General features: G+C 43.1%; 3 protein-coding genes and 1 long non-coding RNA gene across 4 annotated transcripts in view; 1 reads left to right on the top strand and 3 right to left on the bottom strand.

Annotated features, from left to right (window-relative positions):
* The window catches only part of ChAT (Choline acetyltransferase), a 29,725-nt gene that overhangs the window by 15,855 nt on the left and 1,622 nt on the right, over positions 1–12,248 (top strand). Inside the window, exons 3-8 of the mRNA XM_044394172.1 lie at positions 2,845–2,924; positions 3,978–4,169; positions 9,284–10,045; positions 10,380–10,787; positions 11,308–11,454; positions 11,519–11,719. Of these exons, the coding sequence (XP_044250107.1) occupies positions 2,845–2,924; positions 3,978–4,169; positions 9,284–10,045; positions 10,380–10,787; positions 11,308–11,454; positions 11,519–11,719 (1,790 nt within the window). The remainder of the gene's footprint in view (positions 1–2,844; positions 2,925–3,977; positions 4,170–9,283; positions 10,046–10,379; positions 10,788–11,307; positions 11,455–11,518; positions 11,720–12,248) is intronic.
* LOC138913681 (uncharacterized) lies at positions 4,790–5,357 on the bottom strand. The gene is made up of 2 exons (XR_011419487.1): positions 4,964–5,357; positions 4,790–4,894 (listed from the first exon to the last, which is right to left on the bottom strand). It is a non-coding gene; the product is annotated as an uncharacterized lncRNA (long non-coding RNA).
* On the bottom strand, positions 5,700–6,644 carry LOC108057492 (uncharacterized). Its single transcript, XM_017141769.2, has 2 exons — positions 6,536–6,644; positions 5,700–6,455 (listed from the first exon to the last, which is right to left on the bottom strand). Exons 1-2 carry the CDS (start codon positions 6,543–6,545, stop codon positions 5,839–5,841), a joined length of 627 nt encoding a protein of 208 aa, XP_016997258.2. The 5' UTR covers positions 6,546–6,644; the 3' UTR covers positions 5,700–5,838.
* LOC108057491 (uncharacterized) lies at positions 7,830–8,751 on the bottom strand. Its single transcript, XM_017141768.2, has 2 exons — positions 8,678–8,751; positions 7,830–8,613 (listed from the first exon to the last, which is right to left on the bottom strand). The coding sequence occupies exons 1-2, from the start codon at positions 8,682–8,684 to the stop codon at positions 7,961–7,963; spliced, it is 660 nt and encodes a 219-aa protein (XP_016997257.2). The 5' UTR covers positions 8,685–8,751; the 3' UTR covers positions 7,830–7,960.

A 12,248-nucleotide genomic window follows, 5' to 3' on the forward strand; every position in this document is an offset into this window, starting at 1 on the left:
CGCAGCTTGTTCGACGGGTGTTTTATGTAGTCGCAACGTGTCGCGCCCTCCCACTCCCGCCTCCTCCCATTTGGGGTGCGGATTTGTTTTGCCTTTTTAAATTCTTCTCCTTCATTTGCTCCGGTTGCCGGTTGCCGGCATCTGGTATTTGGACTGGTCCTAATGAGCTACGGTCTTGGGGTTGACTGTTGCTAAATTGGAATCATGCCGGCAGAAACATTATTTTTCATTGGGATTACATTTTTATCGCATTGTCTGACAGGCGGCAGCAGTTGGCTGTCGTTGCGTTGCGCCTTGGTCCTTGGTCCCTTGGAATGCCATGAATTCGAGCGTGATTTTTGCAGCTTAATAATGAGCCCTCGGTTTACTGACGCGTTTTATTGGCCAGCGTTTAAAGTAGGGGCGTGTTGGCAGTAAGCCCAAGATTCCAAGCCGTTAATGTGTGAAATGTCCTCGGCATAGTCTTCACACCATACCCAACCCCATTATCCCATATATATTCAGGCATTATAATCACGAGGCATCGATTCCTTTCCGCAAAGTTATGGCCTCGGCCCAAATCGAATCATAAGTTGGCAAAAAAAAAACATAAACTGACAGATACGAGCAAATTGAAGCAGACAGCAACAGGAAAGGAGAGCATTACTTTGGGGTAAGAACCCCCAAATCCGGAACCGGAACTGCGCTATGTCTGCCTTTGAAATCGTGCATGAATATCTGATTAGCCGTCTGTCGGCCTAATCAGAAATCCTGGCCATCAATCAATCAATCGGAAAAGTGTCTCTGCCAATGCATATAATTGAAGCTGACACAGGCGGATACATTTATAGCTTTTACTTACAAAAATATAATGGAAGATTTTCGAATTATTATATTAAATCAAGAAGTGAAGGAAACGGAAAAATATTATTTGCCCTATTTTGATGACTTTATAAACAAACACTATAAACTTTTGCGCCACTTATTTACACAATTATTTTTATTCCAAACTTTTGACACATCATTTTATTTAATAAAGGAAAAGTCCCGGAAGTTTATGACTTTTCCTCCCATCCTCCAAGTCAATTCATATTCATTTGAGTGGCTCATTTTGTATTTTCCTACGCCTGGACAGCGGAAAACTTTGTAATTGGAATTTATATTTATACATCAAAGAGCCAGCAACAAGGACAATAACTTTCCGTCAACTTTTTGTAAATTGATATTTGCTCTATTAAGCGAGCGAGTTACCCCAAAGACATTAGCCAGCCTCAAAGACACGGGCCACCCCAGAAAAGGGTGGCCCAAACCAGAGCTTTAATTACTTAATTTGAATTTCTCAACGACGCTTCCTAATACAATTTATTACAATTTGCTGATGGGTATGGTGGGTTATGGGTGATGGGTCGCTACGGACAGGTTACAGTTTGTGGTTGCTGGTTGTTCCAGCAGGGACAACAATAGAACGGACGTTCAAATTGCCGCCACGTGACTCCATTGTGTGATTACCTCCGCCAGCTAGTTACTCCGATGGGGGCATCTTTAGCGAGATAATGAAAAAAGGATAATAAATTGCATTAAATTTGACATCGTTGTGGGGGAGCCGCGTGCCACTACCCCTACTACCGCAAAAACAGGATATAAAGCCCGTTGTTGCCCTTTCTGCTCGTTTTCCTTTCATCCCGATTGCCATAGAACAATTTTATTAATAACATTATGATTGTCCTTCCTCAGACGGTGGATGGGGCCGATTTAGCTGGAAATCAAGCAGCTTTTCAAATGCGAGTGGTAGTGCTTCAAAGCATTCAAAGCTTTGACCCTGAAGTGCCTGCCATATCAACTAGCGTTCCCTTCAAGTGGCCAGCAATTTAGATAAGAGTCTTTTTACCTCTATAGAGGCTATTGTTTGTATTAAATAAGGGATACGCAATTTAATAACCGAATGCGAAAATAATACTATCTTATTGTCACTGTTATAAAAATGTTATATTTCATCTTAACTTTATTTTTAAAATTGTGAAAAATTTATGACTTAAATTTATTAAATTATTTTTTTTAATTATATTTTACTTATCAAAACAAAACTACAAAAAAATTTAATTAATTGAATTAATTTTTCTTAGCTATACCTACTACTTTTTTCTGATACTTTTCGTTGTCCCTGCTGATAAATAAAGATTGTTGATTGTAAAGCTGTCTTCCAATAACAATAACATTTCAAAGGACCGGAGACCCTCTCCTGGCCATGTGAACTAATGCCGGAAATTCGAGCTACTCGGGCGCAATGGCAACCGGAAGTGCTTATACAGTTGAATTACAGCAATGACAGCTAAAGTTTTTATGTGTGTTGGTATCGCAGGGGCCAAAAGACGGACAGCCGAAAGGAAATGAGCCTGGCTTTAAGCCCAAGAGTTTTCAGTTTCCTCTGGCCAATTTTATTGCATTCCGCTGGCGGAAGCCTGGCCAAGACAATAAATGGCAAACTTGCACGAAATTTGTCCGAATCTTATGTGAATTGAAGTGGGGGGATGCGATAAATGGTTGTGGGTCAATGCGAGCCAACGAAATTTGAACTGCAGATAAGGGAAATCAAATAAAGAGTTGTCGGGACCCAAAAATATCCATCAAATAACACGGAATTCTCGGTGACGCATGGGCCATACATCTTGGTCTTTTGTGGGGCTGTCAGTCAATCGATAAGGCCATAATATTTTTCGGATACCCCGGCTCTTGAGGCTGCTGACAGTGATTAACTAGTTTGTGTGGCGGCAGTCTAAAGATTGCGGCAAATTACTCAACAATTTAATTCGGTGTACAACAAGTGGTTAATCAGCGATTGTCGCCTTGTTTTCTTTGTTCTTTCAGGATGGAAAGACTCGATTTTGTCGATTCCGAAGAAATGGCTCTCCACGGCCGAGTCCGTAGACGAATTCGGATTCCCTGACGTGAGTAGAAATTGATTAAACCATTTCCAATTTCCCCCCGTTCCCTTTTTTTCCAGCAAATATTTGCCCAAGGGCTGAGCTCGACTGTTACTTGAATAATTCGTAGACAAACAGACTCGCACAGGCATACAGACAGACTAATCCTGTTTGTTATAATTACAAATGCAAATAACGAGGGCTTTTGTATGGCAACAGGAGCTCCGAGCGCCGAGCTCCTGGCAACCAACCTGCCGCAGCTCGTGCAAACAAACCGGAACACCAACCTTTTCGAAAAACCCACTCCCCATTAATTCTTCTACCCCCCAAACTCACCTGAAAAAAAGCACAGCAGCCCAGGCTTCAACCCCCGAAAAGCAGAGTTAGACATCAAAATTGTAAGCTGGCGACTGAAAGGGGATCCACCGAAAAAGACAAGTGTCAGCAGACTGGGTATTTCGTATTGGGTTTAACAAAAGTTTCAGTTGCTTTGAAATCGGAGAACAGGCAAAAATCCGGAAGTCAACGACATGTTGACACTTTTAACGTTTCAACTCAGTATTTGTTAAGTGGAAAATTGTGTTTTCCTCGGCAGGTATAACAAAAACATAAGGTCGTTGGATATGTCCAAGTAGAAATATGCAGTCTGAAATTTTGCATCCATAATGACCATCCCGAAATCGATTGGATTGCAGACCTCGAAATCCAAGTGGGGAATTCCTAGGGCAAAACTCTCAATTAAAGTTTTCGTTTGAGGGTGGAAAAAATGTCAAGGAGCCGGCGTACAATGTCAGATTCAAGCTATGCCATTTCTTTTTCCCTTCCGCTTTTTTGTGATTTGAAATTCGGTTCCCCAGGGCATCAACTTTTTGTATTGCTGGCGGACGAGGTAACTTTCCATTTGACGCTCGATATTGCCATGCATACAAATGAGGAAAATGCGAGGAAAATAGGGAAAATGGGATAAGGCGGACAGTGCCAAGTGTCTAAGACGAGTGGAAGTGAAATAAAATTAAATTTGCTAACCCCATCGAGAACCCTTTTTTATTTTTCCTTTGCCCCCTACCCCTTTTGCAGACTCTACCCAAGGTGCCCGTTCCGGCGCTGGATGAAACGATGGCCGACTACATTCGCGCCCTGGAACCGATCACCACGCCGGCGCAGCTGGAGCGGACCAAGGATCTGATCCGGCAGTTCGCGGCTCCCCAGGGAATCGGTCCTCGGCTGCATCAGTATCTGCTCGATAAACGCGAGGCGGAGGACAACTGGGTGAGCATTGAACCGTAGAGCAATACAATTATAGTTCGTTTTAGCTTTAAATTAATAAATTATATTTTAGCTTTTAAGACTTCAAATCAGGGACCGTAAATAATCATTATTTGAGATTTTTATTTTAAAAAGACTACTGTGATATTTGGTTTTAAACGTCAAAAATAACGTTCTTTTTACTCTTGTCCACAAAGTATATGCATTTCAACAAATCTGGAAAGCAAATTAACTGTTATTTGTTCATGTCTATAAAGTGCATAAAAACCAGTTAAATTGCTGATTAAAACTTGTGAAAACCTCAGTAGGCCTTTTAAAATAAAAATCTCAAATAATGATTATTTACGGTCCCTGCTTCAAATAGACTCATTTAAAAAATTTCAGTACTTTAACTAAATTCCTGCTATGGGCTTAGGTTGCAGCAATGGGCACACAAGTGACGATCAAACTCAAATCGCTGCATGGAACGCTCGGAACGTAATCTTCGCAGGTCACGCACTGTTGAAGGGCATAAGTGAAGAAATAGTTAGGGGGGCAATTTGTTAGGACAGCGGCGGAAGAACTGCAACTGTAGTAGGTTGTCGGGTCTTCGTAGTTTGGCAACAAAATTCTAAAATCGTTAGAACAGCCAACGGGATATATCTTCTCCGTATACTCCAAATCCAAAACTTTCTGACAGGACTGGGACTGGGCATTAACGACCATCAAGGCGGCGAGTACAAAGATCACTTTTAAATTGAATATAATGGCTATATGTGTTAATGGACTTTTTCTTTGCGGGTGGTTGTTTTACTTACCTGTTTTCATGTTGCTGGGGATTCGTTTTTCGTTTTCCTACTAGCGAGACTTAAGAAGAATGGCGTGTGGCTGCTAACTCTTCACTCAGCTCTAAAGCCAAAGCCTTTTTATACCGCGAAAACTTTCGTTTAATCAGCCCGAATCTGGATTAGTGGTTCTAGATTGTGAGATAGAAATCAGCAATGCCAATCAACAAACCCGAAATAAAGGTAATCTTGGCCAGATAAGGTCGGTTGGATACTGTTTCGAACTTCGAACTTCTCATTGCAAGTGCCAAGTCAATTAGCATTGCTGCTAGATCAGCAGATCGCAGAACCAACTACAAGATATTAATGACTTCAAGATATTCTCTCAATCTATAACTATGGCATTCAAATTTCAATCCTTGTTACTCCATTTATCCAAATTAATCTTTCTTTACACAGAGAAAATTATACAACGTTTTAGGTGCCGTTTTTATATAAAAAGTTTTAAAAATAAAAATGCAAAGTAAAATAAATTTGTATGAAAATTTTTACTTTTTAAAATTTTTCACCCCTCATTTTGCACCTAAAACTTTTGATAATTTTCTCTGTGTATCTTTTAGAGAACCACTGTTTTCACTATGAAATGCATCGATTGTCACTATAACTTCCGAGAATTACATGCCCTATCAGATGAGTTTTACGAAAATATAGAAAGTTTTGAATTCTATTAAACACTATTCTAGCATACTTTTAAATGTACAAGAGGTAGTTATGGGATCAATTTTAAAAAGTATATATTTTTGGGCTGTTTGAAAATGTTTCCAAAAAATTCTATTCCATCGTTAGTGTGCGTTCACACTTTATTCAGCCGAAAGTTTAGGGATTTTGAACGGGTTCGTCTCAGGTTTTTAAGCCACGATTGCGGAGGGCGCCGTTGGAGGACCATCGTTGATGGTCGGGGCAGTGGGCGGGGGAGTCACAGGAGTGGGGACATTGCTGTCGCCAGGGGAGGGGGGCTGGGGCACGGCCTGGGTGGTGCCCGTGGGGGTGATGATGTCGTCGTCGTCGGAAACGGTGGTGGTGGTTTGGGTGGCAGGAGAATCAGTGGGTGGCTGGGGCACCCCTGAGGTGGTGGTCGTGGACTCGCCAGGTGCCTCAGTGGTGGTGGTGGTGGGGGCAGCGGTGGGAGCAGCGGTGGTGGTCGTAGTGGGGGCAACGGTGGTGACGGCTGCGATGGCCACACAAGAGGGATTGAATTTTAAGCTTTCGCACTTTTCGCTTGGGAAGTAGGCAGAGCAGGTCATGCAAGTCTGCGTCGCCATGTTGAAATAGGTGTTGGCGTCGCAATTCGTCAGGGTGGCGTCCTTATTAGAGTTGCAATAGTAGTAGGTCGAGGCATTCTCATAGTTCGGCAGCTTCATATTTGTATCTGGACAGACGACGGGATCGATTTTCTGCTCGTACGTTATAACCCTTGAGCAATTCTGGGCATTGACGGCCACCAAGGCGGCGAGCACAAAGATCACTTTGGGATGGTAATAAAATTGATACGAAGGTGTAAGGGCTATATCCTGGTGGCCTTGAGGTTGGTGGTTCTATGCTTACCGGTTTTCATGTTGCTGGTGCTTGCTTGTTTGCTAGACTGAAGAGGATTGGATGCGTCTGGCTGCTAACTCGGCTCACCGATCACTGATGCATTCCAGCCAGCTCCAAAGCCTTTTTATGCCGCGGCAGGCCATGTTAGACACGTTTAATCAGCCCGCTGCTAGATTAATTCGTGTCTTGTCGGCCGGGTGCGAAATTGAAATCAGCAATGCCAACCAACCACGCTTAATTGCGCCTTAGACTCGTCGCCCAATACCCGAAGTTTCCCTTTCGGTTTCGGTAATCTCGACTAGATAAGGTGGTGGGCGGAAACTATTCCGAATAGTAGGAACTTCTCATTCCGAGTGTCATGTCAATTAGCATCGCGGCTAGATCATCTTGGGCGGCGGAGATCCCAGACCCACCTGGTAATGACTTCATGATATTTTCTAGCGAACTCGAGTTCTCAGCACTTTATCTCTGGCATGCAGATAGCATTCGTTGGTACTCCTCAACATCTTCGTTGTTGCTTTTGGGGAACCACTGTGTTCACCCTGAAATACTTGGATTGTCATGGTTATTCCCAGGAAAAGCGGATGTATTAGCAGTCGAGGTTTTGAAAAATAATGAAGGTTCTATTAAATACTATACTAAGCAGGTTAATTTTAAGTATATGAACTTCATTTATATACAATTTTTAAAAGTATCTCATTAGGCTTGGCACCATTTTATCTTACTTAATAAAATACTATTTTAATATTCACTTAGATAGTCTATTTCAATATATTATTTCTGCACTTTCTTAATTAGCTAATTTCCAAAAATGATACATACCCATAGTTTAATATTTTTTATTTCCAGTCCTTATAAATGTGGGAGACCTGGTTATTCATAGCTATTTATAAATTAAATTAAAAAAAAAATTAATGAAATATAAATAGATCACAACAACATAGATAATACCATTATATGTTCTTAACGTCATCATAGCTGTCAATCTCTAAGTCTTGTGATTTAAAGTCAAACTACAAATCAAGATCGATATTGTCAAATTATTGTCCAATTGGCGGAGGAGTATCAGAATAGCTCATTTCGAACAGCCATTTCCTATCTGTGCTTCACTTTTTCTTTTAATTTTACATTATCGGATTCGGATGTCAATGGCGGCCTATCAAAATATTCCGTGAATAACAAGAAATCGCAATCAATTACCCATTTTCGACTCTCCGCCGCGATAAGGAAGTTCTGGAAACAACAACCGAACCCATTCGCATTCCCATTTCCATTCCCGCCGAAGAAGTATGAACGAAAGTCGTTGCCAGTTAGATATTTAATTACTTTAGGTTGCTATTTAGAGTAGTGAATGAAATTCCGCTTGCTGAACGATGGGCATTGAACTGGCGATCTTTGTCAGGGGATTTGAATTGGATTGCATTGCCTTGGATTTTAGGCGGTGGCTGGCTTCTTCTGGGCCTTGCTGGGTGGCGTTGGCTTCTTGGCGGCCTTGGCGGGAGTGGGAGCAGCTGGCTTGGAGGGCTTCTTGGCCATGGCAGCCTTGGAGGGCACTGGCACCGAGGGCTTCTTGGCGGGCACCGGGATCGAGGGCTTCTTCGACTTCTGGGGAACTGGCACAACGGGCTTGGAGATTTCGACGGTGGGTGGGGTTGGTGGCGCTGGTGCCGGAGTGGGTGGAATGGGATGGGCCTCAGCCTCCTCCTCGTGGTGCTCATGATGGTGCTCCTCGTGGTGTTCGTGGTGCTCGGGGGTCTCGGCCTCCGGCTGAGAGTGTCCCGAGATCACTGGTGGCGAGTCCTCGATGAGGTTCATGGCGATGGGAGCAGCGGTGGGCAGGACATCCATGGGTGGGGCCGGGATGTAGTGGGAGGGCGACACGCACTGCTGGAGGACAAAGGTGAAGACCTCGCCGGCGGGACAGTGGACGGTCAGCTGGCTGCCGTTGACGCTCTGGCACACATAGTACTCCGAGTTGCTGTGGTAGCTCGGCCAGCGGATGCTGATCTCGCTGCGGGCGCACTGCAGCTTGTAGTCCAGGCGGGCCTGGCTCAAAGCCAGCAGGCTCAAAAAGGTCAATGCGAATACTGAAAGGATCGAGGAAGAGGGTTAAATTTTAGGGGGAATTTTATAATGTTTTAGAGATCCTACCTTTCATTTCTGGGCTTCGTCCGTTTGGTTATCCGTGTTTGTTCTAGGGAACTGGAACTGTGGTACTGCTCTTTTCACGACCCAATTGCCATTATTTATACCACCTGACATCTTGCTATCGGCGATCAGTAATCAGCTATCAGCGATCTCGGCGTGATGCTTTGAGATAGGTGTTCAGGCCGCTCCCAAAAAAGTTTCCCAAAAATTCCCAGCTAATTGAATTTGTGTAAAACACGAAAGGGAAATAGAAATCACTAACATGCTTTTCATGTTGGCCCTAGCCCAGAAAATGTTCACGGTAATCTATTTCCTTATTTTATTATAATAGTTTTAAAAGTTATGGATTCTATAATATATATAAATATTTTAAACCAGTATATAAAAAGTTATAAATATTTTAAACTAAATATAATATATTTCCTAAAATCTGTATTAAAGTTTTAAAATTAAAAAATGTATTAAATATATCGGCATTTTAAACCCATTAAATTAGATATTTGCTAATAGTAAAATATTATATTATGTATAGTAAAATATTTCAAAATCTATATTAAAAACCTGGCTATTTAAGAAATTCAAAAACCTCTCAATTATTTTTCCTGGCAGGCCTATTACTACTGGCTCAACGAGATGTACATGAACGTTCGCATTCCCTTGCCGATCAACTCGAATCCGGGCATGGTGTTCCCGCCACGTCGCTTCAAGACGGTCCACGACGTGGCCCATTTCGCAGCTCGGCTGCTGGACGGGATCCTGAGCCACCGTGAGATGCTGGACAGCGGGGAGCTGCCGCTGGAGCGGGCCGCCTCCAGGGAGAAGAATCAGCCGCTGTGCATGGCCCAGTACTATCGGCTCCTGGGCTCCTGCCGTCGACCGGGTGTCGAGCAGGACTCGCAGTATTTGCCGTCGCGGGAGCGCCTGAACGACGAGGATCGCCATGTGGTGGTCATCTGCCGCAACCAGATGTACTGCGTCGTCCTGCAGGCCAGCGATCGCGGCAAGTTGTCCGAGAGCGAGATCGCCTCGCAGATCCTCTATGTCCTCAGCGATGCTCCCTGTCTGCCCGCCAAACCAGCGCCGGTGGGTCTGCTCACCGCGGAGCCGAGGAGCCGCTGGGCTCGCGATCGGGAAATGCTGCAGCTGGACGAGCGCAACCAACGCAACCTGGAGCTCATCGAGACTGCCCAGGTGGTGTTGTGCCTGGACGAGCCGCTGGCCGGGAACTTCAATGCCCGCGGCTTCACCGGCGCCACGCCCACGGTTCACAGGGCCGGGGATCGGGACGAGACGAACATGGCCCACGAGATGATCCACGGCGGAGGCAGCGAGTACAACTCCGGAAATCGCTGGTTTGACAAGACCATGCAGGTGATGGGTTATTATCAGGGACCGTAAATAATCATTATTTGAGATTTTTATTTTAAAAGGCCTACTGAGGTTTTTACATATTTTAATCAACAATTTAACTGGTTTTTATTCACTTTATAGACATAAACAAATAACAGTTAATTTGCTTTCCAGATTTGTTGAAATGCATATACTTTGTGGACAAGAGTAAAAAGAACGTTATTTTTGACGTTTAAAACAAAATATCACAGTAGTCTTTTTAAAATAAAAATCTCAAATAATGATTATTTACGGTCCCTGGTTATTATATTATATTATAATTAATTTATTAAATAAAACCTTTTCTTTCCCTTAGCTCATTATTTGCACCGATGGCACTTGGGGCCTGTGCTATGAGCACTCTTGTTCCGAGGGCATTGCTGTGGTGCAGCTGCTGGAGAAGATATACAAGAACATCGAGGATCACCCGGCCGAGGATAATGGTCTGCCGCAGCATCATCTGCCGCCACCGGAGCGCCTCGAGTGGCATGTGCCTCAGCCGGTGCAATTGCGCTTTGCCCAGGCGTCCCAGAGCGTGGACAAGTGCATTGATGACCTGGACTTCTACGTCTACCGCTACCAGAGTTACGGCAAGACCTTTATCAAATCGTGTCAGGTCAGTCCGGACGTCTACATTCAGCTGGCCCTGCAACTGGCTCACTACAAGCTCTACGGCCACCTGGTGGCCACCTACGAGAGTGCCGGCACACGACGATTCCTCCATGTGAGTCTATAAATTTGATTATTCCTGACTTCAAAGAAGGACAAACTTATAGTACTAACCAATCAATGACCAATCATAAGCTACATTCAAAATAAATAGCATAATAATTTTCTCAAATAGTAAAGTAATAAAAATTCTTTACACACAAAAAAAAACATGTCACCGTAAAAACGATATGGCCATGTTAATTTCAGGTCATGCGAAACCCTGATCGTTTTTACATGAAATACTCTTTTCGACCAAGTCAAATTTACCTGGCCTCATATCAAATTAAAATTGATCTTAAATAATGTAAAATCGATCTTATTTTCATATCGATTTTTTTGAGAGTATTTTTACACATTTTTTACCAAATATTAAGTTAATTTTAATATTCAATTATTTTTAAACTTTAAATTTAAATATTTTATTATCAAATAAATTTCATCAATACTTTTTTAGGTACAATACCTAATATGCACCATTACATATTTTTATTCCGACATCCATATCATTTTCTCTCTATAAAAATCCCTTCCAGGGTCGCGTGGACTGCATCAGGGCTGCCAGTACGGAGGCATTGGAGTGGTCCAAGGCCATGTGCCAGGGCGAGGGGGCCAACGTTCCGCTGGAGAGCGATCGCGAGGACGAGGAGGAGTCACGCAAGGTCAAGTTTAGCATTTACAGTGTGGGTATTCCGTCGCATACCCACCTTCCCGGGATGAGTAACTCATCTTCGTTCCCACCCACAGAAGGATCACTTGCGTGAGCTTTTCCGGTGTGCCGTCGCCCGCCAGACGGAGGTGATGGTGAAGAACATCCTGGGCAATGGCATCGACATTCCGCTGCTGGGACTGCGAGAGGCCAGCATAGAGGTCACTGGCGAGATGCACGAGCTCTTCAAGGACGAGTCCTACAACATCTCGCAGTGCTTCCTGCTCTCCACCAGTCAGGTAGTAATGGACCATCAGGTCCAAGGTCATAACAAGCACCACCAGCACCCTGCACTCTTTCACCTCTGCACCACCTAATCAATTCTTGCACCACAGCACCACCACTGAGCACCACTATCAAGCTGCACAAGTAGGTATCAGCTAGAATGAACTGCTACTGCTTAAAGATATAGGGATAAATGATATGATAAATAGACATAGGATTATAAGGAAATTCGTATTCTAGAAAGATAGATTTCTGGAACAATATTTCTATCAGGGACCGTAAATAATCATTATTTAAGATTTTTATTTTAAAAGGCCTACTGCGGTTTTTTCATATTTTAATCAACAATTTAACTGGTTTTTATGCACTTTATAGACATGAACAAATAACAGTTAATTTGCTTTTCAGATTTGTTGAAATGTATAGTTTTTGTGGACAAGAGAAAAAAGAACGTTATTTTTGACGTTTAAAACATAATATATCAGTAGTCTTTTTAAAATCAAAATCTCAAATAATGATTATTTACGGTCCCTTTGCTTTCGC

This window comes from Drosophila takahashii, chromosome 3R, assembly GCF_030179915.1.
Source record: "Drosophila takahashii strain IR98-3 E-12201 chromosome 3R, DtakHiC1v2, whole genome shotgun sequence".
NCBI classification, from domain to species: domain Eukaryota; kingdom Metazoa; phylum Arthropoda; class Insecta; order Diptera; family Drosophilidae; genus Drosophila; species Drosophila takahashii.